The following is a 27,533-nucleotide window of genomic DNA, read 5'->3' as shown; positions in this document are numbered from 1 at the left end:
CTGAAAGAACCAACAATGACTTGGAGTTGGGTGCAGAGCATTGATATACATATGTCTGTGTGCTGTAAGTCATTGTCCATTTCAATGGAAGTTTATTAAAGGTAAAGTGAAGCAATTTAGGAAGGAATATTGAGAAGAAGGTAGTTGCAATGACATGGATTTATTTGAGCAAAATGTGCAGAGGGATTTGAACCTAAGTAGATCCACTGATTAGAATAATTCACATGCCATTGGGCAATATAGAATGGTAACAATGGTAAGAAATTTCCATTTTTCGATTTGTTTGACAGTTTTGAAACTTTTAAGAGATTGTATGTCATGCATAGTCATAAAGTCTCGGCAGTACAGAAAGAAATTGCTTATGCCAACTAAGCTGCTTGCTCAAGCTAATCCCATTTCCATCTAAATATTTCCTACTCATTTACCTGTCCAATGTCTTCTAATGTAACTGTGCTCTGGCTGACCATACTGGGTAGAAATCTCCAGCACAATTAGCACTATGAAAATCATAATAAACACTGCAGATGCTGGATATCTAAAACAAAAACAGAAAATACTGGAATCACTCAGCAGTTGTGGACACAGAATTAACAGAACCAACCAAATTCTTGGACTCATATCATTAATTTTTTTCCTCAACACTGCCTGATCTCCTCAAAATTTCCAGCATTTTCTGTTTTTATTTACAATTAGGATGTAATTGTAAATGTTCATTCATTTTGATAGAGGTCATAAGAATATTTCTTACTGAAGGCAAGGAATCTGTAAAAAATTATTTATGCAGCAAACACCAAAACCCCGATTTAACCGTAACCTCATCACGGGACAATTGATAATGACCAATTAACCTACCCGGCACATCTTTGGACTGTGGGAGGAAAACGGACCACCCAGGGAAAGCCAATGCATTCCATGGAGAGGATGTACAGATCCTTTAGAGGTTACTGGGACTGAACTCCAATGCCCTGATCTGTAATAGTGTTGCGTTAATCGCTACGTGACCTTGGTGCATATTTAAAGTCTATTCAGTGATTTTCTTGGTACTACAATTTTAGGTAGAGCACATTCACAATTAAGTGTAAATTTTAGACATTGTTTTATTAATATCTGTAACTTCGAGGCAGTGGTATGATTAATAAATTGGGATATCAACAGAGGGCTTAGAAAATAGTGAAGTAAAGCATCTATTCAATTCCATTCATCAAAATCATTGGAACTGAAGACAGAAAGACAATGACAATATGGTAGACAAGGGAATGATGGAAAGAAACCAGGCAGTCTCTGTTCTAAAGAGCTCTAAACTTTGATAACATTGAATCTCAAGTCTCAGCTAACATTACACACAGTCCTCGCTTATAATCAAACTGTGTGAAGTCCAAATAAGGTTAGAAAAATAAAGCACGGTATAGAGGGATTTTAAATAAATGATGATAATTTCAAGTTTGAGAAACTGCTGGTCTGAGTAGGCAGAATAATAGATGAATGTGAATTAATATGTACAGTTGCATGAAAAAGTTTGAGTTCCTTGCAATTACCTGGTTTTCTGCATTAATTACTCATAAAATGTGGTCTGATCTTCATCTAAGTCACATAATAGACAAACACAATCAGCCTAAAAATAATAACACAGAAATAAACAATTGTACTTCTCATCAATAATGAGAACACCATTTAAACAATCACAGTCTAGGTTCAAAAAAGCATGTGAACTTCTGGGGTAATGTCTTCTGCAAAAGCTATTCGGAGTCAAGTGTTCCGATCAATGAGCTGAGACTGGAGGTGTGGGTTATAGAGGTGCCCTGCCCTATAAAAAAGACACACAAAGTTACTGACAGAGCCTGCTCTTCTCCAGAAAGATCTGCTTACACGCACCATGCCTCGATCAAAACAACTTTCAGAGGACCCTAGAAGAATTGTAGAGATGCATGAAGCAGGAAAAGGCTACAAAAGCATTTCTGAAGACCTGAGTGTTCATCTGTCCACAGTAACAGAAATTGTCTACAAATGGAGGAAACTCAGTACTGTTGCTACTCTCCCTAGGAGTGGACATCCTGCAAATATCACACCAAGAGCACAGTGTGCAATGCTGAAGGGCGTAATAAAAGAACCCAAGGATAACAGCAAAAGACCTGAAGAAATCTCTAACTTGCTAAAGTCTCTGTTCATGTGTCTATTATAAGAAAAACATTGAACAAGAATGATGTTCGTGGAAGGAGACCTTGGAGGAAAACACTGCTCTCCAAAAAAACATTGCTGCATGTCTTAAGTTTGTAAAAGACCACCTGGATGTTGCACAACACTTCTGGGACAATGCTCTGTGGACAAAAGTTGAACTTCTTGGCAGAAATGCACATTGCTATATTTGGGGGAAAAAGGGCACTGCACACCAACAGCAAAACCTCATACCAACAGTGAAGCATTGTGGAAGGAGCATCTTGATTTGGAGCTGCTTTGCTGTCTCATGGCCTGGGCAGCTTGCAATCATTGAGGGAACAATTATTTCAAGATTGTATCATGACATTTTACAAGAGGATGTCAGGATAGCAGTCCATCACCTGAGGCTTAATAAAAGTTGGATGATGCAACAAGACAATGATCTGAAACGCAAGAGTAAATAAATACCAGAATAGTTTAAAAGGAAGAAAATTTATGATTTGGAATGGCCAAATCAGAGTCCAGACATTAACTCAATTGAGATGCTGTGGCATGACCTGAAGAGGGCTGTTTTTGCAAGGTATTCCAGAAATATCAATGAACTGAAACAGTTTTGTATGGAGGAATGGTCTAAAATTCCTCCTTGCCATTGTGCAAGTCTGATCAGCAGCCACTGGAAACGTCTGGTGGAGGTTATTGCTGCTAAAGGAGGTTCTACCAGTTATTAAATACAAGGGTTCACATACTTTTCCAAGCCTGGACTGTGAATGATTAAAGAATGTGTTCAATCAAGATATGAAAAGTCAATTGTGTGTATATTATTAGTTTAGGCAGATTGTGCTTCTCTATTATTGTGACTTAGATGAAGATCAGACCACATTGTATGAGTAATTGATGTAGAAAACCAGATGACTGCACAGGGTTCACAAACGTTTTCTTGCCTCTGTAGGTAGTCATATCTTGGAAGAGCACAAGACAACAAAGAATACAAGGAGGGTACAAGAAAGCATTGTAATTTTCAAGTTTAGAAATAAGAGAAGAATTTGAATCTGAGCAGTAAATGAACATGAGGCAGGGCAGGAATGAACAATATTATCAAGATGAAAGCTTATTTATCCTCAGGAACTCACAGCCAGGGAAAAGAGTTTGTCATTGAAGACAAAGCCAACGGATTTGGTCTTCCTATTAGACAACTGTAGTAACTTTTTTTATTAGAGCTCAATCACTACCAGGCATACAAGAAGCATCATAACAAATAACAGATAGCAACAATGTCCAGAGTTGGCAGAGACAAAGAAATACTGAGCAGTTAAGTAATTCAGGAGACACCCTCCACCCCACTCCAAGAGCATCTTGCATGCAATTCTAAATATTGATGGGGAAATGGGATTCCTCTGGGGAATGCAACCAAAGCCAAAACCACAGTTCCATTTGGGGTAGTGTTTCCATTTATGGGTGCTGCAATTTAGCAGAGATGGAAAACATTTGGAGAGGGTACAGGAAGATTTACCCAGATGATCCCAAAGATGAGGGACTTGAATTATCTGAATAGATTAGAAAAGTTATTTTCTCTCAAATGGTGGAAGTTGATAGGGAATGTGAATGTGATTGAGATTATTGCAAATCATTAAGTGCACGGCTAGAGTGGAGGTGTCAAGAATGAGTGGACATCAAATAAAGATGACTAACAATAGAACCAAAGTGACATAGAATCATAAACACGAGCAAATCTGCAGATGCTGCAAATTCAAGCAACACAAACAAAATGCTGGTGGAACGCAACAGGCCAGGCAGCATCTATAGGAAGAAGTACAGTTGACGTTCGGGCCTTCCTGACGAAGAGTCTTGGCCCGAAATGTCGACTGTACTTCTTCCTATAGATGCTGCCTGGCCTGCTGTGTTCCATCAGCATTTTGTGTGTGTTGCTTAAAGAAAATCATATATTGGTTGGGGTAGTAGTGCAGACAGACTGAATTGCAGCATTGAAAATAAAAGATGGATAAGTATCTGAAAAGAAAGAATTCTGAGTGTTATGGAAACAAGTGTGGATGTGGAATGGCTGGTAGGATCTTACTTCGAGCTGGTGCAAACCTAACAGGCAGAATGGGCTCTTTCCCTGTTAGAAATATTCTGAGATTTTGAAAAAAGACTGTATTAAAAGGAATGACATGCTCTCAGGAAAATTGCACATATTTCCTCATAACCATGCAATTGCCATCACTAACAGTTAATATAAGACTTATTAAACAAACATGTGGATGATCAATAAGAATCATGAACAAAAACTATTAACTGTAACCTCAAGAACAGCCATTGCAAATCCATATGTTACTCTACATTTCTGCAAGTATGACATTATGCATTATGATATCTAATACACCTGTAGTGTATGGCAAAATAATGTCAATAAAACATTAAATAAACAGTGTTGAACTTCTTTGAAGTCATCAGAGCAGTGGCCAGGATACACATGGCATATGAATTACTTAACAACTTGCTTGACTAATTCCAAATCCAAAAATTTTCTGTAGAATATTCAACAGTTGGTAATATGGCAAAATAATTTTAAATAAACTTATTAATTCTAAATTATTCATCTGCTTAGTTATTTTCAATGTTCACTAACAAACAGGATTGAAATTTCACCAAATACTGGATATCAACTTTGGCTCAGAGAACGTATTCTTAATTAGAAGAGAGTAGTCCCAACAGCCACTGAAAATCTTGAGCAGCTAAGTTAGGCTGACAGACGGTACTGAGGATTTATTCTACTGTTGGAAGCCTTTTATATGAGAGATGACACTAGTCTTGTCTGCTCTTTAAGGTGATCACAAAAGATCCCATGGAACTATTTTTAAAAACTGAGAACTTATTTGTGGTCAAATAAACAATCAGAAATTCTTGACAATTAAAAAAGATTAACTGTTTGTTCATACAGTCCTACAAATGTGTCTAAATAAGAACTGAAAATTCCAGAAATACTCAGGGAGCATCCTTTGAAAGAGAAAAAAAATGGTTTATGTTTCCAGTGGGTGACCTTTCTGTATCACTGACCTGGATCTTTAATTCTGTTTCTTTCTACATAGATACTTCCTGACATGCTGAATATGTCCGTCTTTGATCACAAAAAACATACACTTTGATCCAACACATGCACATTGACTAATGTGCCAATATATTCCCAGTATTTTCTAATTCTACTGCAGATTTTTAGCATCTATAGTTTTCTTCTTGCAGATCAGTAACTTTTCTTCCTGAATTTATTGCTACACTCTAATTTTCACTGCCAAATCCCACCTTTTGGTTTAGAACACAACAAGCACATACACTATCTAAGTTCTTGGCTGTTTATATTGATGTCATATAACAGGTAAGGCCACACTGAGAGAGAAACACACACAATCTTTCAGCAGTGCTCTCTACTTATTTCTTTTTACTAGAGGTCAGGCTTACAACAATTGTCAGCCACCAAATGAACAGCAATCAGGAGAAGATCCAATCTCAAAAATGCCATTTTCTTAGTTTTTCATTGTCTGTTTGCTGCAGATCCTGTCTTGAGCTCAACAGTCACTAGTAACATCCACTGTAGACATAGAAATCATGAACTATACACCATTAGATGTCAGCAAATCAATGCACTACAAAAAAGCACCCAAATAACTCCAGGTCACACCACATCTACCAAATCACAACATTCTCAGAATAATGTGAAAAAGTGCCACAGAAACAAACATCATTCTTGTTAAATACAAAATTTTGATTAAATCAAAAATTACGAACCCCAAATTTTGCATATCCAAAATTGAAGGCTCACAAATTTTCAAATAAACTCTTATCAATGAGGGTCAAACCATGGTTTACCTCTTGGGCAAAGACTCTTGCCCCAAAAAGCTTGTTAGTGTAACTTGGCTCAAATCTAAAAAGTAAGGGACTGCGATGCTCTAAATCTGCTTTAAAGATCTGGTGTTCTGTGCAAAGATAAATTTAGATGCAATGAAATTCTTCAGGTTTAATTATCCTACTATACTCGTAGATGAAAAATGGATGATTCATCTAGGTATGGTCTGAAAGTGTCATGAAGAAATTTAAAAACTATTTTTTAAAGGAACTACTGTAGGGCTGGAGAGCACACCAAAGTGGGCCCACTGAACAAATTGATGTATTGGCTCTTTTTGATGTATTGGTACTAGCATCATATAGGCTTGGCCCTGCAACTTTTAATATTTACTGTTAAAGCATTCAATCAATCTTTGCTGTTTCATTGAGATTTCATCTCAATTCGGATATATATTATTCAGAATCACTGTAAGTTCAGTATCTTAGGAGTTCTATGAGGAACCAAATTGATGTACCGAGAATGAGTAAAGAATGTTTACTCAATAAGCAAACAAAGGAATGCCTGTACTAGAGTTCTTTGAAGTAGGAAATCATCTTGATACCAAAATGTACTGCAAATTAAGATGTGTAACTGTTTAAGCAAGAGCTACAAAGTACAATCAATGGCCTTCATAATAGGCTATATGCTCCCATTTTAACATTCAGCATACTGTAAAGTACCAGAAAATGGTAAATTTGTAATTAAAGGGCTGCCACAGCAAGCCATCTCTATACAATAACTTCTTTCATCACAATTTCAGAACAGTCCACTTTCACACTGCCTGCTGTTCCAAGAAAGGGGAGGGCAGAAGATAACACTGCAGTTACTTGGGAAATGCTGGTCAATATTTATTTCTTGACAATTTGAATGACATCTTCATGCTCCATTATGTGATTCAGTCCCACTCTTTGAGGGCTGTACTTTGTACTTGTACCCTGGAATCAAACACAAAGTGTATCATTGAATGATTTTAAAAAATCACAATGTCTATAAACTTCACAGAAGATTGTTTAACTTAACATTGAAAAAATCTACAGAGTAATTCCACCTATTTGCCTTAATCCATAACCATGAAGCTCAAAGTTCTTGAAATATTTGAGAATTTTTAAATGTGATAAGGTTTCTCCTCTGTTCCAAAGAAAATAACCTCAGCCCATCCAACATTTTCTTGTAACCAGAATTTTACAAAAACTTTGGCATCAGGCCACTCTGCCACAAAGCACTGATTAATAAATTCCTACACACAAAGCTTGGCTTTTTGTTTCCTAGTAGTCTTCCTCTTTCCATCGTTAACCCCCTGTTCCATGTAATTTTAAAATGTCTTTGATTTTCCTTCCTATTATTTTCATGTTCTCCCTTTGCTTTCTTAATTTCAGTTTAATTTTACCACTGCATTCTCTAGAGCTGTTAAGAACTGATGACCAACATAAAGTAGTATTCATTGCCTTAGTTCACTCTATCTACACTTTATTATCCAGGGGTTTCAGATCTGATAGTTCAAGACATTTTTTGGGAACATTTTATCCTGAAGCCCTCAACTTTCCTTCTTGAATGCTTCTCATTACTCTCACTACTTTATCTTCCAAAAGTGCTTCCTGTCCATTTTTCTTAAGTTACTTCTCAGTCTAGTAAAATTGGCTTCCCCAATTTAGAGGTATCATTTTTATTTTACCTTAGTGTTTCACATAACAATGTAATGTATAAATGAATGATCAATTCCATCAAACTCTTTCTAGTTTCATTATCTCAGGTTTAAAAGCAAAGCTGTGTAGATGCTGGAAATTTGAAATGAAAACAAAATTGCTGAAATCACTCAGCAGTAAGGCAGCGGCTAAAAAGACAGAAAGAGTGACATTTCCAAGCTGATGACCTTTCATCAGAACAAGAAAAATAATAGTCATAGTCAAAGAGCACTACAGCACAGAAACAGGCCTTTCTGCCCACACAGTCCGTGCCAACCTGTTTACCTCCGTAGTCCCAACTACCTGCACCAGGACTATATCCCTCCAGACCCCTCTCATCCATGTAACCTATACAAACTTTTCTTAAATGTTGCAACTGAACCCACATCCAGCAATTCCGCTGGCAGTCTGTTCCCCACTCCCACCACCTTCTGAGTGAAGAAGCTCTTCAGGTCCCCCTTAAATACTTGATAAAATAATCTGAGACAACGGCATAGGAATTTTCTCTAATTCAATGTAACCCGAGCCTTGAAGTGATGGCATACAGGATTTGTGCAAGGGCATGGGGAACCCCTAAGGTCACTACCACAATCTCAAAGAAAACATGTGATTTTCCTAAGACCTTCTGGGAAACAAAATGTTGTTGTATGATCATACACAATGGTTCAGAGATATAGTGAGCAATGGGAATGGACCCTGAATACAGAGAGTTCAGATTATCACCACCTGGGAACCCCTCCCCAAGAGCAGAAGACCTACCTGGGAATTGGATGGCAAAAACATCCTTGAAGGTTCAAAGCATCTCACAAAATGTGGCTTAGGTTGTGACAGAATCTCAAGTTTAAACTTAAATTGGGGCTGACCTTCACACTCTAATAGAGGCCTGCTCCAGCATCACAGCCTTTCACCTTGCTGTTACTATATTGAGACTAACATACCAAAACTTCAAGTCTTTCAAGTAAGTCACTAAAAATGTGCTTGGTGGAAGGGAAGAAACAAAGATATTAGGTGACTTGCTTGAGTAGGTGTTGTGAGAAAGAAATAGATGTTGGTGATGATGGAGGAGAGGACCAGGATGTTGCAGAAAATACAAAAACCTTTACAATACTGAAATAGAAAACATAGATAGGCTTATGGTGTAATACAGGAGGTGGCAAAAAGATGCTTGATAACAATCCACTGAAAGCGTATGTAGACTTGCAAGATGGACAGCAAAGATAATGGAAACCACATCCATGTTTCTGATAGGGAGGGCAAGTCCAGGAAATGGTAAAGTTGTGCTCAAGAGACTTACTAACTAAAGTAGATGGAATACTCCGACGACAAAATAAAGGGGTAGAGATTTCATAGGTAGTTGTTATCAGAGTAAATCCAACAGAGATGGAAAGTAAAGAGTAACATTATTGGCAAAGGTTGATGGGATAATAGTACCGGTAATTAAGGTGGCCATGCAAATCAGCTGGCTATGTGGAATACTTAGGACCCAAGCAATTCACAATTTCAACATAGAATACCAATATACATACCCAGACGAGAGCATACTTGAACTGGCTTGCTAAAGTTCTATGAATTCGATGGCACTGCAAGATACAATCAAGGACAATATAGTTACTATTGTACATACTGTTATGTTTACAACACTAATTACATATGCTAATTACTTACATCTATTCCCAATTTAAAAAGCATGCATACATATCAAAACAGCAAATCATAGCAAGCCAGAATCTGCTTTAGTCTACAACTATTACATAAAATGAAAAACTGAAATTAGGATCATTATTAATGTAGTTCATCTTTTGTTTCCTAGATATCTAATAGGATATATACACACTCCTCCCTGTGCCTTGTGGCGCATTGGGTGGCAATCTTACTATTTTTTTGTCTTTTTTTAACAGGGCCGAGTTGCTAGCTCGACACTCAATCCAGCACAGAAGGAGAGCGTGCAAGGAGCTGTCCATATCTGCACCCGGGACCACTTGCCTCAAAGTCCACTGCTGATGCCACTACACCACTGGCCGGCTGTCTAACTGGATGATGCACTTCTTTTATGTCACATGAATACTGCTGAAATCTTGTAATCATTTCAAGCGATAAATTCATAGAAAATGGCATGAGATTTCTAATTTGTCAGTTTAACTCCTTTATTAGCACTCTCATTCCTGAAGGATATGATGATTTCAAGCAATGTTCTACGGCTTGAGGACATAATCCAGGCAGATATTTCAAAGAAGTACCGAGAGAGTACTGTACTATCAGAAATATTACCTTCTTGATGAAATCCTAAATATTTGCCTTTCTACATGAATGCAAAACCTTTGTGTGACACAAAAGGAAGAAGATGCTCTCTGTGTTCCGGATACTATGGTTCCTTTAGCCAACACCTCCAAAAGAAAGACCATTAATCTGAATAATATTTGTTTTATGCAAATTATCTGCTTTGGAACATTGCAGCAGTAATATATTTTCAAAATTCAAGCTTCAAGATTGTTTATTGTCATTCTTTAGTGCATAATTGTAAAGGAAAGCAAAATGATTGTTCTCCAGATCTGATGCTGTATTAAAAAAAACTCAAGCATAAAGAACACAACAAACAAAAATTTAAAAAAATATAAAAGCAATTCTATAAAACACAATGTACAAGAAACATATACACAGACCAACTGTATGAAGGTAAAGTGATGCTAGGTGATGTGTATATAACTCTAGTGGGGTGGGTTAATGGGTGAAGTACTGATCGGTCTGATGGTTTGGGGAAGTAACTGAATCTAGAGGTCCAAGCATAGAAGCCATATAACATCTTCCCTAATGGGAGTGGGACAGAAAGTCCATAAGCAGGAGTGGGTGAGATATTGTTGACATTTTTCTGTACATACAGTGGTATGCAAAAGTTTGGGTACACCTGGTCAAAATTTCTGTTATTGTGAACAGCTAAGCGAGTAAAAGATGATCTGATTTCCAAAAGGCATAAAGTTAAAGATGACACATTTCTTTAATATTTTAAGCAAGATTACTTTTTTATTTCCATCTTTTACAGTTTCAAAAGAACAAAAGAGGAAAAGGGCCCGAAGCAAAAGTTTGGACACCCTGCATGGTCAGTATTTAGTAACACCCCCTTTGGCAAGTATCACAGCTTATAAACACTTTCTGTAGCCAGCTAAGAGTCTTTCAATCCTTGTTTGGGGGATTTTCACCCATTCTTCCTTGCAAAAGGCTTCTAGTTCTGTGAGATTCTTGGGCCGTCTTGCATGCACTGCTCTTTTGAGGTCTAGCCACAGATTTTTGATGATGTTTAGGTCGGGGGACTGTGAGGGCCATGGCAAAACCTTCAGCATGCGCCTCTTGAGGTAGTCCATTGTGGATTTTGAGGCGTGTTTAGGATCATTATCCTGTTGTAGAAGCCATCCTCTTTTCATCTTCAGCTTTTTTTTTTACAGACTGTGTGGTGTTTGCTTCCAGAATTTGCTGGTATTTAATTGAATTCATTCTTCCCTCTACCAATGAAATGATCCCCGTGCCACTGGCTGCAACACAAGCCCAAAGCATGATCGATCCACCCCTTGGCTTAACAGTTAGAGAGGTGTTCTTTTCATGAAATTCTGCACCCTTTTTTCTCCAAACATACCTTTGCTCATTGCAGCCAAAAAGTTCTATTTTAACTTCATCAGTCCACAGGTCTTGTTTCCAAAATGCATCAGGCATGTTCCTCTGCAAACCTGACACTGAATTTTGTGGTGAGGACGCAGGAAAGGTTTTCTTCTGACGACTCTTCCATGAAGGTCATATTTGTGCAGGTGTCACTTCACAGTAGAACACTGCACCACCACTCCAGAGTCTGCTAAATCTTCCTGAAGTCTTTTGCAATCAAATGGGGGTTTTAATTTGCCTTTCTAGCAATCCTACAAGCAGTTCTCTTGGAAAGTTTTCTTGGTTTTCCAGACCTCAACTTGATCTCTACCATTCCTGTTAATTGCCATTTCTTAATTACATTACAAACTGAGGAAATGGCTGCCTGAAAACACTTTGCTATCTTCTTATAGCCTTCTCCTGCTTTGTGGGCATCATTTATTTTAATTTTCAAAGTGCTAAGCAGCTGCTTAGAGGAGCCCATGGCTGCTGATTGTTGGGACAAGGTTTGAGGAGTCAGGGTATCTATAAAGCTTTGAAATTTGCATCACCTGGCCTTTCCTAACAATGACTGTGAACAAGCCATAGCCCTAATAAGCTGATTAAGGTCTGAGACCAAGGTAAAAGTTATCTGAGAGCTCAAATCTCTTGGGGTGCCCAAACTTTTGCATGGTGCTCCTTTCCATTTTTTCACTCCAAAATTGTACAAAACAAAAATAATACACTAATCTTGCTTAAAATATTGAAAAGAATGTTTCATCTTTAACTTTATGACTTTTGGAGATCAGTTCATCTTCTACTCACTTAACTATTCACAGCAACAGAAATTTTGACCGGGGTGCCCAAACTTTTGCATGCTACTGTATATCCTTGACAATGGCTAGACTAGTGCCATTGATGTGTTGGGCAATTTTAACCACCTGCTGAAGAGCCCTCCTATCTACCACAACGCAGTTTCTGTACTATACAATGATGCAGCATGTTAGGATACTCTCTATTTTGCATCTATTGAAGGTCATGAGCACTGGTGTAAGTTTTCTGGACTGTGAATGATGTGTTCTGGGACCATGACTAGTGTGAAACATGCACTCCCAGAAGTTTGAAACTGCTTGCAGTTTCCACTGCTGTGCTGTCGATGTAAGCAGAGTGGGTTTTCCTGAAATCAATAATCATCTCCTTTGCCTTGATGACATTGAAGAAGGAGTTATTTGCCTCACACACACCAGGCCATAAGTTCTTCCATCTCCTCTCTGTAGGCTGTCTCATCATCGTTTGCAATGAGCCCCACCACTCTGGTGTCATCAGCGAACTTGACAATGTGATTACTCGGGTGTTTGGCTGTGCAGATGTGTGTGAGCAGAGTAAAAGTAATGCATTGTAAGGAAATATTTTGGGCATCCTGACATTGTGAAAGATTCTATAAAATTCTATGTTAGATTGTCAACAACTAATCAGTATTATTATTGTATTATTTCACCTAAAGTGTTGTAGAAGGTGAACTTGAAAAGCTGAGTCATCTTTCAACATGTCATTTCAAATTTTATCTTCATTCTTGCAATTTGCCGATACTGAGATTCTTAACCTTGGGATTGCTTTCCACAATATTATCAATTACATTACTATATCATACAAAGAATGAACAGTGAAAGAAATAGCAGGGTTTCTGAAAGGTATCTGCTGTAAAAGCATATCTATCTATTGAAAAAATGGCAAGTCCTGAAGTTTGTTTTATGACTGCTTATAGATTAAAACCCATTTTTTTCAGAAATACAGAGGAAACTGTGACAATAGCAAATATTTAGAAAAAAAAGAAATATTATATAGAGAGGCAATGTGCTCGGTGTTTCAGAAAGAAGCAGTTTTTTTCTTACCACATGTTCAACTGAAGCTGATCTTCTCATAATAATTGCACCTGAAAAATCTGGTCGTTCTGTCAAAATAAAATAATGCATTATAAATATGTACACATAAATTTAAACTACAAGGTTAATCAGTACTGAATATTCTCCTACCTCCTCTCCTCTTTGTGTAGATGCAGATTAACGCAAGGTAGTCCCAAAGTGTGTCAAGCAGATAATCTAAATTGAGCTTCATCTCACAGCTAGAAAGAACATATTAGACATTAGATATCTGATTGAAGCCAGAAGAGGCTGAAATTATGTTCAAGTATTCCCACCAGCTCAGGATCTAAGAACACAGCCAGGGACACCATCAGGCCAGATCTTTCTGCGGATTCACTTTGATGGACTGATCTTATGTAACTAATTGGGTTTAGGTGCATTTTGCCATTTACCCTTTTTCTTGCCTGTTAAAACAATAGGGATTGCTTGTCCTTAACTTGTACAGAATGTATCACCTCCTGTCAGCCCAACCATATGCCATTTCCAAGGTCATTATCCCCTACCTCACCCCTAATGCCACTCAGGATTCCCAAAGGACCCTAGCCCATTAAAAGAATGCTCACTAATCACAGCTCTAGTGGTTGGGTAGTGTCGATAGTTTATGATAGATAGATAGATAGATAGATAGATACTTTATTCATCCCCATGGGGAAATTCAACTTTTTTTCCAATGTCCCATACACTTGTTGTAGCAAAACTAATTACATACAATACTTAACTCAGTAAAGAATATGATATGCATCTAAATCACTATCTCAAAAAGCATTAATAATAGCTTTTAAAAAGTTCTTAAGTCCTGGCGGTAGAATTGTAAAGCCTAATGGCATTGGGGAGTATTGACCTCTTCATCCTGTCTGAGGAGCATTGCATCGATAGTAACCTGTCGCTGAAACTGCTTCTCTGTCTCTGGATGGTGCTATGTAGAGGATGTTCAGAGTTATCCATAATTGACCGTAGCCTACTCAGCGCCCTTCGCTCAGCTACCGATGTTAAACTCTCCAGTACTTTGCCCACGACAGAGCCCGCCTTCCTTACCAGCTTATTAAGACGTGAGGCGTCCCTCTTCTTAATGCTTCCTCCCCAACACGCCACCACAAAGAAGAGGGCGCTCTCCACAACTGACCTATAGAACATCTTCAGCATCTCACTACAGACATTGAATGATTACAGAAGAATAAAGGATATGACGAAGTAAAGAAACATTTCACAAGTTCTTGCAAAAACCCAGTGAGACTCATCATAATCAATGGTGTAAAAGCAAAAAATGAAGATGCTCCCTGACATAAAAAAGAAAATGCTGGAAATATTCCGCAGGACAAGTATCTGTCAGAAGACAGAGCATATCCACATTTGCATTTCCAGCATTCCTGCTTTTACTCCAGACTCACTACAGCCTGTGGTGCTCATTTAGGTTATTTAATGTGTTTTACTGCTGTTAAACCTCACTGTACACAATTAAAATGAAAACTAATTTAACAGCGCTTCAGTTTATGCCTACCTAATGACAACGCTGTGTGGTTGTCTGGCCAAACGGTCTACCTCTTCCATGGAGATCTGATCAATTTTATTATATACCTGTTTAACAAAATGAGAACAAATCAATAATGCTCCATATATTATAATCAAAAACATGAAAACATGTTAAAACTCAAGGCCAATTATAACATTAATGATCTCAAGTGAAATCTATATATTTTCAATGTATTATTCCCCCATGAGACAGTCTAGAATATTAATAATTATAAATTATTGATCACTTTCTCTAAATGCAAAGACTAATAATCTTACAGGGTGGGCATTGAGTATTTATGTTTATCTTTAAACATAAGAGAAACTGATCATCTTAACAACATTCCCTCAGAACTATTATAACCAATCTTTCAAATAAGTTATGCTGTTTCCTTTCATGACAGCAGCAACATCTGTTCTGACCAACAGATACAGAACATCCCTAGTATCTCAGATGCAAGACTAAATTGTGCACTGAAAAAGTGGTCAACATAGATGACACCAACTACATTTACAACATGAAGAACTTATGCCAGACCTCTGCTCACTATCTGATGGTATTCAGAGGCACTTGGACATTTATACCTTAAGTTAATATATATGCACAGGATGCAATCTAAAGAAAAATGACATGTTGACTTTTATTGCAAAGAATGCAAGAGTAATTGCTTAATTTAGACTGGGTTCTGGCAAGAAACAAATGCAGCATTATTTTGGTCTCCTTTTCTCATAAAAGATTTAACTTTCTTAGAAGCAGTGCAATAAAATTTATTAGAGCAATTCTTAAGACGTACAAAGACATAAAGATCCTGTGAAGAAAGAATGGGTCTATAATCTCTGCAGATTAGAACAGCAAGATCAATATAATTAAAATGCTGAAAAATCTAAAGGGAATTGGGCATGTAGATACGAAAAGACTGTTTCCGTCAGCTGCATGTCAAGAAGTTTGTGGGGCGGTAGGCAAACTACACATTTTTCAGAATAAGGGACTGGATAGTTAGAACGGAGGTCAGGAAGAATTCCTTTATTTTTTGGAATTCTTAACTCTGAACCCTGTGAATGCTCAATATATTCAAGGCTCAGTTCAACAGATTTGTAGAATCCAGGAGAAAAAGGGGAAATGGGGATTGGGAAGGCAAGTGGAGTCAAACTGGATCAACCACTATCTTCTATTGGACAATCAAGACATCTATTGCTTGTGCTCTTTACCTCTATTCCATCTATTCTCATCTTTTACAGATATGCAAAGGCACATATTCCACATCAGAAGGCAAATGGGGTATATTAATTCTTCAAATAAAATGTTTATTTTCACATCACCTTCCTCATCCAATGGTTAAAACATAACACTCTGCTTAAACACTACAGTATAAAGAGACTTGGAATTTAACTTACATAAAGACATGGCATGTGAACACGGTTTCCAACGATTACATCTATAAATTCATCTGGAGTTGCATCTTCCCTGAAAAGAACCTCTGCATTGAAAATTTCTGGGATGGAAAATATTAAGGACCAAATAAACTTCTTAAATTTCATTGGAACTGAAACCAATTGGCACTAATCCTGCTCAAATCTGACTTGTTACTTGGGTATAAATTGGGGTCTCACTTTGGTTGGAACCAAAAGAGAGTATGAGCAATAGAACTGCTCACCAACATTTGCTCCGCCTACTCTTGTGGAACAGGAATAGTGTGATTTATTGACCATAATTCTATGACTTTCTCCCCTGTTATTCCTTCTTTCACTCCTCTCAAAGGTTTAACTCTCCAACCATACTCTGAAACCCAAAGAAAGTGGGTCTATGTCTTTACAGGTAATTTGTATTTATTTCACACTGAATTGAACTGTGGTCAATCTGATATGATGTTCCCCTGTAAACAGTTCAGACAACACATTAACAAACACTTAACAATTATAATCTTAAATGAATCGAATTCCAGATAATTTGTTTTCAAGCAGATTAAAACAATAGCTTGCAAATTCATTCAGAACCTCCAAGGTTGGATGAAAAACATAAAGGAAATGTCATATTGCTGCAATAAATTAGTTAGTATTTGATGTGTGTTTTGGGGAGAAGGACATGGATTTCTAGAAAACAAACAGAATGAAATTTCAAGATCAATTATGATGAATGACTACTCATTAACAATAGCATATGGACTCCCCTGATTTCCACCCCTCCTCCTCTGCAACTTAAAATATGCTTGCCTTCTCATATTTTCTGCTCTGATAAAAACTCATTAACATGAAACATTGACTTTGTTTCTCTCTTCACAAGTACTACTTCACTGCTGAGCTTTGCCAGTATATTCTCTTTGTATTTCAGACTAGACAATGGGGTGACCCATTGGGGCACCCTTAGAGAGAGGGGTAGTGCAGTCTGATGTGACCAGAATGAGCATTAAATTTTCCTGAATGCTATTGGTATCGCTTTGCTTTGGAAATTGAAGAAGAAAACCTCAGTTCATTAAAGAACAACAACGTGTATCAAGGCAAATATAGCTCCTCCTCGTTTAACGAAGGACACTTTTGATGGCATCAGTTCTGGTTGATCTGCCACCCTTGCGCCTCTCGTTGTCATTCTGGAGACATGCAGCCCTCTCATCCCCGGCACTTCATCTCTTCTGCTGTTTATTGTTTATCTCTGATCCTGGAGACCTGCATTTCTCAGCTCCTTTGTCTCTTCCTCGCTCCTCCTCCTGTGCCAGTTGTTGTCATTCTGGAGACGTGCATGCCTCTCCTCTGTCTCTTCTTCTCTCATCTTTTTTTGTCCTGAATCTTTGACCCTGGAGTTGTGTGGCCCTGGCCTCATCCGATTCTTGTTCTCTCCTTCTCCTTGCCGCTCCTGACAACGTTTGGTGTCATCTCTTGACCATAATGTCCCCCTTCTCTTTCCATGTGGCATAATTAGGCTGACCATATTTTGTTTTACCCTAATGATAGATAGGAGGCCCCATGTGCCACCTAGGCACTAAGGGTTCAGACGATGACAAATACTGGATAGAAGATACAAAGCAGTAACACAAAAGCCTCCAGGATGCCGATTATTCTTGGTCATGTGGTTGGCGCTTTCCTAAATGGACGTGATATAGTCACTGCTGTCATTTGACTGCAGCAAAGGGTTTGATGGGTGTCTCAAAGTATATCATTACAATAAGATTTAATGATCTCTTATTGATGGGTGGCAGTTAGATCTGTCCCAATCCTGCACATGCTGATGGCGATATGTGACCGCTCGGAATAGAACTGCCCTGCCCTTTTGCTCTGGTTGGTGCCTCTGCTGAGGCTGGCCGTGCGCATGTGTCGTGGTGTCTTGTTGCGGTTTCCATCATTGCTGACATCGGCTCTCGGGTGAAAGCGGGGCTGTTGATTTTGGCGAGTGAGCAATTTTATACGAATATATAACACTGAACTTTGCCTGCATTCTGTAAATTAGTGCATTTTAAGTTGATTTAGCCAAAATAGTGTAATGCACCGTTTGTGCTAACTGGAGGTCACAAACAGACAAACAGAGCATGAGAGTTTCAGTATTATATAGATAGATTTCCAGCATCTATAACTTTTGCATTCCAATCTTTCCCTTTCTCTGGACTCTTAAACACCTCCTTCACCAGCATGTCCCATTGGCTCAGTAGTCCTCAAACCAAATCTCTGGCTCCTGAAACTTCCTTAATACATCCAGATTCATTTTGCTGAGAATGCTTTCAGCCACAATTCTATTTTCTTTTTTGAGTCAATCTCTATTTATTCTTCTTGTACCTAGAAAATACCATGGGGTAATTTTTCCACATTAAAGCATTATGTGATGGGATGGTGGTATGCTTAGTATATTGCTGCTTGTGGTGGTGGTGGCAGTAGTGAGGATACTCTCAAGATCTGTCAGCACAACAAAGGATACTGTATTCATGCAAGATGAGCTGTACTAACTTTTCAGAACATTGAGTCAATGTTACTGTTGAGTTGAAAGAGATCCCACCAGCTTTCTTGGGCTGAAAAAGAAATATATGAAGCTAAGTGTAAAAGTTTAGACACATAACCTGACAGCAAATAATTAAAACAGTTTAAGTAAAAAATATTTTTTTGGCTAAATTGATTAAGAACACTATTAGAACGCTGCTGACCTGTGGTCAATTCTGTCACTGTCTGTAAGGAGTTTGTACATCCTCCCTGTGACTGAGTTTCCTCCGACTTTACAGATATACAGTTAGTAGGTTTGTTGGTCAGAGGGATGTAATTGGGCAACATGGGTTTATTGGGCTGGAAGGGCTTGTTACTGTGCTGGACCTCTAAACAAACAAATAAACCAGTAAATTCAGCACAACACTACAGAGCCAATCCAGTTAGCAAGCTTGTTTCATCCCCAATAAAACTAATCAAAGGGCCTCGGGAAGAAGGAAAGGTTAGACAGGTCGGCATTTTATTCCTCAGAATGTAGACAACTGAGAGGTGACGTTATAGAGGTGTATAAAAACAGGAAGGGCATAGGCAGGGTGAATGCAGTCTTTTTCTCAGGAAAAGAGAACCAAACACTAGAGAGCATAGGCTTAAGGTGAGAGGGAAAAGATTTAAAAACAGCCTGATCAACAATTTCTTCACACGGAGAATGGTGTGTATATGGAACAAGCTGCCAAAGAAATTAATTGAGAAAGATACAACAAAATTTAAAAGACATTTGGATAACTACACAGTTAGGAGAGGTTTAGATGGATGAGTTGCTGCGTTATTACTAGATGACTTTATGACTCAACAATATTGACTGTCCACTGATGTGAAAAGCACATGAAGATTTTTAAACTCTCCATATCTCAATATATATTTTTTAATTTCACTTGTTCCCTGAATAAAGGAAGTGACCAATTAGGAAGAATTTGCACAATTTGTTGCCTAGCTTGAAGTATAAACAGCGCTACAAATTCCAAAGCCTGAGTGGTGATAGGAAAATTCAAGATTGTTTAGTCATTCAACTGAGGGCAATTGGGGAAGTTTAACGTGCTAGTGTTTAGAGCTAGCTGGTTTAACATTCCTCCACTTCCAACACACTGGGCAGCCAAAGTTACATATTACATGCATGTGACCTCACTGCTCAGGAAGCAATGGAAACTACATTTTTGCAGGTTCCTTCAGAAATCTTTGTCATTCTGATGTTTCTATCCACTGATCTACTTGACAAGAGTTACACATACTTATAACATGCAATATGGAGCCTAACAAACTGGAATGCACAGTTAAGACCCAGATGTCCACAAGGAAGATTTACAGAAATGACATTCAAGGAAAGACGTTGAGAGGAATTTTAATAAAGATGTGCAATGTCATGAAAGGTTAAGACAGAGTAGGGAAAAGCTCTGACCTTCAGTCAAATGCTTCAAGAACTAGGATTACAGATTTCAAGTAATGGAGAAAGCATACAGAAGTAAAAATATAATAGAACAGTGCAAGTTGAGTCGTTGCTCATCACTGTTAAGTTGGTGGAGATCAGAGTCAAATTAGGGCTTTCAGTACTATATAAGGACAGGAATTTAAGAGAAAATAATTTGTATTGTTACATGGAAAAACAAGGAAAATGGGTTGTTTTTATGAGCAGTTAAAAGCATATTGATTTAGGAATGAAGTTCTAGAAATTAGATTTGAAATGCTTAATGATCTGGCAGACAGAAAGAGAGAGCATTCAGAGAAGACATGTTAGTGATGTGGTATTGAATGAAGTTCATATTTGCCTGGGGAAAGTTCAGTAATGAAACAAGTATCACAGACTGTATATTTAATATCAAATTTATAGGGGTGAAGGAGACAAGCAGGAGGCTATTAGTAAAATCATAGCTGGTAATGACAAAGTCATGAATATGGGTAAGGATATCCCTGTACCTGTTGTTTTTTTTCTAACTGTGTTGGACAAATTGGAACACTAACACCATGCAAACACAAGATCAGGAAGCACAAATTACATCAATCTTCTGAAACCCTTAAATACATAATCCAATAATTCCTGATTACATTTCTATACATTGATTTATTGGTTGCTAGTCATACAGCACAGAAACAAACCCTTCAACCCACCACTTTGATGTTGTCCATCAAGTACCAATTATACTATTCTCATTTGGCAGCGGTTAGTCCTTAGCCTTCAATGCCTTGCAATTTTTGTGCTCAGCCAGATACTTTTTAAATGTGTAAGAATATCTGGCTTCAAACACCTTCTCAAGCAGTGTGCAACCAACAGCTAAGCGTTAACATCTTCAGATTCCTTCTAGCTTCTTTACTCCTCAGCTTTAGCCAATGTCCTATGTCTGTGGAATTGTTCTGTTGTTGTTGATGGAACTGGGAATTTGATGTGCAGTTGGTCAAGGTTCGTTTAGATTTTGCTCTTTCTTCAGATTGCTAGTTTGGTGACGCCTAAGTTGCTTTAGGTTTCAGGTTTTGCCCTGCAGTCAGACAATATACATTACCCCCTCCATATAACAAAATAGTGACTTTTGTACAATCACTCTAGGTGCACTATTGCTTCAGGCTTGTCACTCACTGAAACTTTTCACCTCCCTATACAAACCTGATACTTTTTCACGTCCACGCTAAACCTTCTGCATCACATTATCAAACCCCTCCACTTAAAAATGTACTGTTTCAAGTTATTCTCAAAGAAGCAATAAAATGCTAAGAAAATTTTGTTTCTTCATTGCTGCAATATCACAAGAATAAAAACTATGTATTTAAAGTTTACATTTAACACATTAAAAGAAGCCGAAACATTTACAGAAAGGTTGGAAACAGAAAATGTAGATTATGTAATCTAAATTCAAAAATTTCAGAACATTCAAAAATGTAAACAACTGCTGTAACAGAATTTATAAGAATTAAATATTTATAGGATTTAAAATTCAACACACAAAGTGAAGAGACTGAGTTCACCAATGGTAAATCAGTTCTGGAAAAAGCAAATCTACATGCCTTACCTTGAAATAAATATTGGGTTTAGGTTTGTTTAATCGGATTCCAACAGACTCCAGCTCTCTTACCAGTAAATTCCTAATGTGAAAATAGGAAGTAGTAAAGTTTGTAATTTCACTCATAACATTCACAGTTGGAGCACACACCCACATCCCTCCCCCCACCCTATCTTCAAGAAAGACTATCTGGAAATTCAGTTACGGTTGCAAGAAAATGGCCTCCAGCAGCTATATGCAACTACTAAACTTCATTACAAGTTTTAAACTTCAGCTCAGGTTAAGCAAAAGCACATGCACCTTGAGAACCAAATTTGAGTTGGTTAATGTTAAAATACAACTACAGACGTGTGTCAATAAATAGTGATGAAAATAAAACTGTTGTTAAACCATCCATGATTTAAACCTTACATATTAAAAAGAAAATATTCAATCCCCACTTTGTGTTCTTCAACAATCCAAACAACTGTCAACTGGCTGGAGTGTTCATGGACACTTGCTTTGACAATCTGCAATATGTACCTGCTTCAAGCAGGCTTCCATCATACCAGTGGCCAAGAAGGACGTGGTAATCTGCCTGAAATACTGTTGTCCAGCAGCACTTACATAGCCTGTGATGAAGTGCTTTGAGAGGTTGGTCATAAAACATATTAACTCCTGCCTGAGGAGTGACTTGGGTCTGCTCCAATTTGCCTACCGGCACAACAGGTCAACAACAGATGCCATTTCAATGACTCTTCATTCAGTTCTGGAACGTCTGGACAATGAAGATGCATATATCAGGATGCTCTTCATTGACTACAGCTCAGTATTCAACACTATTATTCTCTCAAATCACTAAGCTCCAAAACCTAAGCCTCAATACCTCTCTGTGCAACTGGATCCTCAATTTTCTCACTTGTAGACCCCAGTCAGTTTGGATTGGCAACAACATCTCCTCCACAATCACCATCAGCACAGGTGCACCATAAGGCTGTATGCTTAGCCCCCTGTTCTACATATATATATATATATATTTATGATTGTGTGGCTAAGTACAGCTCCAATGCAATATTCAGTTTGCTGATAATACCACTATTGTTGGCAGAATAAAAGGTGGTAATGATTCGGCATATAGGAGGGAGATGGAGAATCTAGTTGAATGGTATCTTAACAACCACCTCCCACTCAACGTCAGCAAAACCAAAGAGCTGATTATTGACTACAGGAGGAAGAAGTCGGAGGTCCATGAGCCAGTCCTCATTAGAATGTCGAAGGTGGAGAAAGTCAGTAACTTTAAATTTCTTGGCGTTATCATGTCAGAGAATCCGTTCGTGGGACCAGAATGCAAGTAACATCACAAAGAAGGCACAACAGCACCTCTACTTTCTTAGAAGTTTGCGTAGTTTCAGCATGTCATCTAAAACTCTGACAAAACTTCTTCTATCAGATGCATGGTGGAGAGCATCCTGACTGGTTGCAGCATGTCCTGGTATAGAAACACCAATATCCAGGAACAGAAGAGTCTACAAAAGTGGTGGATTCAGCCCAGTCCATCACAGGCAAAACCCTCCCATCACTGCACACATTCACAGACAGCGCCGCTACAAGGACCCCCACTATCCAGATCATGCTCTCTTCCTATTACTACCACCGGACAGGAGGTACAGAGCCTTTGGCCCCACACCTCCAGATTCAGGAAAAAGCTCCTGAACCAGCATGGAGAACTTTACTCACCTCAACACCGAACTGACTCCATAACCTACAGACTCACTTCAAGACTCTACAACTCATGTTCTCAGTATTATTTATTTACTTTTTAATTTATTATTTGCACGATTTGTCCTCTTTTGCACATTGGATGTTTATACAGTATACTGCATATACATATGTATAGTTTTTCATTAACTCTATTGTATTTCTTTATTTTCCTATAAATGTCCGCAAGAAAATGAACCTCAAAATAGCATATAGTGTCTTATTCATATCTTGACAATACCTTTACTTTGATCTTAGAAATTGAATAAATACCTGAACCATTAAGCTATCTTTTAACATAACAACATACTTTTATTTCTAAATTTAGAAAAACTGAGAATAACTGATTATGGACATTTTTAACAGTTGCATGTTGACACACCTTTGGATATCACCCTTCGTTGCATCCAGCATCATTATTACAACATCTGCAGTCCTAGCAACTGCAATCACCTGGCGACCACGTCCTTTTCCTGTAGATTTAAAATATATATTAGCAGTCAACAAATTTAGGTAAAATTCCCAATATAAACTGCCAAAAATAATCAATCACGAATTTCATGAATTGCTTTATTGGTAGGCAAATGTGGGTATGTTTGAAAGAATGAGCTTTAAGGAGAGTCTGAAGAGCACAGAAAACAAGAAAACAAATTGGCTTATATTTAAACTGTCCCTTCATCACCTCAAAATAACCCACAGTATAAGAAATATACCAATTTCCACACTGTTTCCAAAAGGTCAACAGAAGATCCAACTGGACAAATGTCATGAAAAATGCCATTGTGAATAATTTAAAATATATATCACATTTTGAGATCTAAGGGTTGAGGGCAAAGTGAGCATTTATTGCTATCCATAAGCGTCTATGAGAAGATAGCAGTTGACCATGTCCTTCAACTACTGCAGACTTTCTGAACTTAGACCCAGCGGTGACCAAGGACAAGTGACATTTTTCCCATACAAGTATGGTGAGCAATGTGAAGGGCAGTGGCGTTTCTATGCATCTGCTGTGTCGTCCTTCTTTGTGGTAGAGATAGTGGGCTGAAGAAGTGCTGTCAGTAGCCTAGATGAGTAACTACAGTGTTTTTTGGATGGCATACTCTGTAGCCACGGTGCACAGCTGATGGAAAAAAACTGATGGTGTCAATCAAATATACTGCTTTGTCAAGTTTTGTGAGGCTTGATGGAGATGCATTCATCCAGACACCTGAAGAGCCTTGATGGGGATGAAGGGAATCTAATCAAGTACCACCGATTATCATGGGTAGGTGGCTAAAAGTTCTCTTTAGAGAAGTATTTAAAGTGGGGACAGATAATTTTTTGAAAAAACAAGGGAATTTGGCACAGAAGAAGAAGAGCTGAGACTTGGAGTTGATCAGACATGTTCATATTGAATGGTGACCTATTCCTGCTCTTATATCCTTATGTTCTTGTACTTTTAGTCACAGAATCATACAGGACAGAAATAGGCTCTTTGGCCCACCATGTCCACACCCACAGAACACAGGATGGCGCCAGAGACTGGTAACTTATTGCAAGCTACTTCCTGCAGATCCACTCATTACCTCTCTTACAATTATTCTACTCTCGCTGACTCTGCACGGATACTGTTTTACCTTGTTCTACCTCAATGCACAGTCTAATGATTTGATTTGCATGAATAGTACACAAGGCAAGCTTTTCACTGCGTCTTGGTACATGTGACAACAATGGATCTATACCAATATCAACTGTCCAGTGCTATCTAAACTAATCCCATTTCCCCACAGCACTCTCTGTACTGGTGATTCATACACTTGTCTAGAAAACTCTTAAATGTTGAGAAACCCTCCACCACCCCTTCAGATAATATATTCCAGATTGCAACCATCCTTTGGGTGAAAAAAAATCTTCCCTCAGATCATCTCTAAACCTTCTACTCCTTCTAAATTTCTGCCCTCCAGTTTTAGACACTTTCTAATGCCATCATTTATTTCAAAATCTTTTTAAAGTATTCAACCCACAAGGATGGATTGCTTTTAATCTGCCTGCCTGTTTTCCACTGTCTCAACATTCCCCCTCTCTACTTTATATTGTTTATCCCCCCTCTTCACCTTTAGTCCAGGTGCAGAGTCTCAAATGTTGACGATTCCTTTCCTCCCACAGATGTTGTTCGATCTACTGAGTTCCTCCAGTAGATTTTTGTAACTTCATATTCCAATATCTGCAGTGTCTTGTGTCTGACCTTATTCTCTCACTGTCTGAAAAGCCCCTCTCTGGCCTCAACCTGCTCCAACCATGCTGTACTGATTTCTTGCACCTTTGCCCCCACAACTCCCATTCCACTTGACTGTCCACAGGTATACATGCATTGGGGGGGGGGGGGGGGGATGTCAAGTTCCTTATTGTGTTTTGTTGCACGAATGTTACTTGCCACTAATTAGTCCATACCTCAACGTTGTTTATGTTTTGCTGCCTGCAGACATTCTGCTTCATTCACTGAAGGCAGTGAATGGAACTGAACATTGCACAATCATCAAAGATCAGCACTTCTGATTTGATGATGAAAGGAATGTAATAGATGAATAAGGTCAATGATGAAGCATTTGAGGATGATTGAGCCTAGGATAATATCCTGAGGAACTTCTGCAGCAATATCTAGGGCTAGGATTCTTTACTGCCAATAATCACAGCAACCTTCCTTTGTGCAAGATATGACTCCAATTACTGGAATGCTTTTACCCACTGACATTTACTGACTTCTGTTCTACCAGGGCTCTGTGATGCTACACTCAAATGATAATTATCACATTCACTTTCACCTCATCTCTGGAATTCAGCTAAGTGATCTTGGCAAAACACTAACTGATGAGCAAGTTACTGGTGAGAAAGTGGTGTTGGATAGTACTGTTGAAATCACCTTCCATCAATTTGCTAATGATTTAGAGAAGACTGAATGGGCATTAGATTTGTCTTACTTTCTGCAAACAGGACAATTTTCCCCATTATTAGATGGCTGCCACTGTTGCAAATGCACTGGGATACCTTGGCTAGTGGCACATTCAGTTTGGAGGACCATTCTTCAATACCAAATTTTTCATTTCAACTTTCCTAGTTTCTGTCCTCCAAAGCCAGAGTGTAAAATTGTGATCAGAACACTGAATAAACATTTTATTACAACAACCCAACAGTAAAACCTTTATGAATGAATTATTAAATGTATTCCAAAGCTACAATGTCACATACAAACCTTGCGCTGCTCCTTCAATGATACCAGGCAGATCCAAAAGCTGAATATTAGCACCTTTATGCTGGATTACAAAAAGAAACATATTAAGTAATTTTATTCCTGTTTTAAGCAAAAAATACCTGCTCATTATAGCTTCAATCTGAAGCACACAGGGACAAAACATATTTGTGTCATTTAATCTATCTTTTGTGATTTCCAAAGTCACAAACTAGGAGCAACAGCAGCCAACATGCAATATACACGATCTGGCTCCAGGCTGCCTACCATCATGCTCGACTGTTTGTGCAGAAGTATATAACCATTAATGGTGATTTAATTTTCTGATTATTTTTCTCTTGCCAGTTAAAGAACAATACATTTCATTTAGATGTTGCTATTTTAAACTTCCATGACAAACAGAATGTTTGCTTAAAGTTAATTTTCAGTCCCAAATAAGTTACTTGTCAATAACTACGTCATTAAAGAGTACATACACTAAAATAAAAAAGCAGTAATATTTTCCTGCAAACAGTTTGCATACATTCAAGTTCACATTGTCGCACTTGCTTCAGTACCATGTCTCTAAGGAAGTACACATAAGGAGGCTCAGCTGCAAAGCACATGGAGTTATAACAATCACAGCTTACACAGCAGCAGAGCCACAGACCGTAACAGCTGGATTTTTACATTTACTTCTGCATTTGCAATGGAAAATTCTTTCCAACTTCCAAAAAATAATAGTGCTGACTTTCCTCTTCACAAGAGTTGGGAGCAAAGGTTGTCTGATGTTAGAATTTGGAAGTTATCATACACTGCACAGAAATAGAGCAATATCCCATCAACATTATTTCCAGAACTTAATCTATTTAACAGGAACTTGGCTTATTACCACAA

The 27,533-nt window shown here is 38.1% G+C and overlaps 1 protein-coding gene across 1 annotated transcript in view; it reads right to left on the bottom strand.

Annotated features, from left to right (window-relative positions):
- Nucleotides 1-1,079: 1,079 nt before the first annotated feature.
- Nucleotides 1,080-27,533, bottom strand: part of drg2 (developmentally regulated GTP binding protein 2) — a 40,126-nt gene continuing 13,672 nt past the window's right edge. The window contains exons 4-13 of the mRNA XM_073060849.1: nt 26,661-26,721; nt 23,814-23,904; nt 21,704-21,776; nt 18,652-18,742; nt 16,146-16,243; nt 14,740-14,816; nt 13,353-13,441; nt 13,212-13,270; nt 9,240-9,293; nt 1,080-6,966 (exon numbers count right to left, since the gene is read on the bottom strand). Coding sequence (XP_072916950.1) covers nt 6,880-6,966; nt 9,240-9,293; nt 13,212-13,270; nt 13,353-13,441; nt 14,740-14,816; nt 16,146-16,243; nt 18,652-18,742; nt 21,704-21,776; nt 23,814-23,904; nt 26,661-26,721 — 780 coding nt within the window. The 3' untranslated portion in view covers nt 1,080-6,879. The remainder of the gene's footprint in view (nt 6,967-9,239; nt 9,294-13,211; nt 13,271-13,352; nt 13,442-14,739; nt 14,817-16,145; nt 16,244-18,651; nt 18,743-21,703; nt 21,777-23,813; nt 23,905-26,660; nt 26,722-27,533) is intronic.

Source organism: Hemitrygon akajei, chromosome 11 (genome assembly GCF_048418815.1).
Source record: "Hemitrygon akajei chromosome 11, sHemAka1.3, whole genome shotgun sequence".
Classification (NCBI taxonomy): domain Eukaryota; kingdom Metazoa; phylum Chordata; class Chondrichthyes; order Myliobatiformes; family Dasyatidae; genus Hemitrygon; species Hemitrygon akajei.
This window is presented reverse-complemented; position numbering and strand designations above follow the sequence as displayed.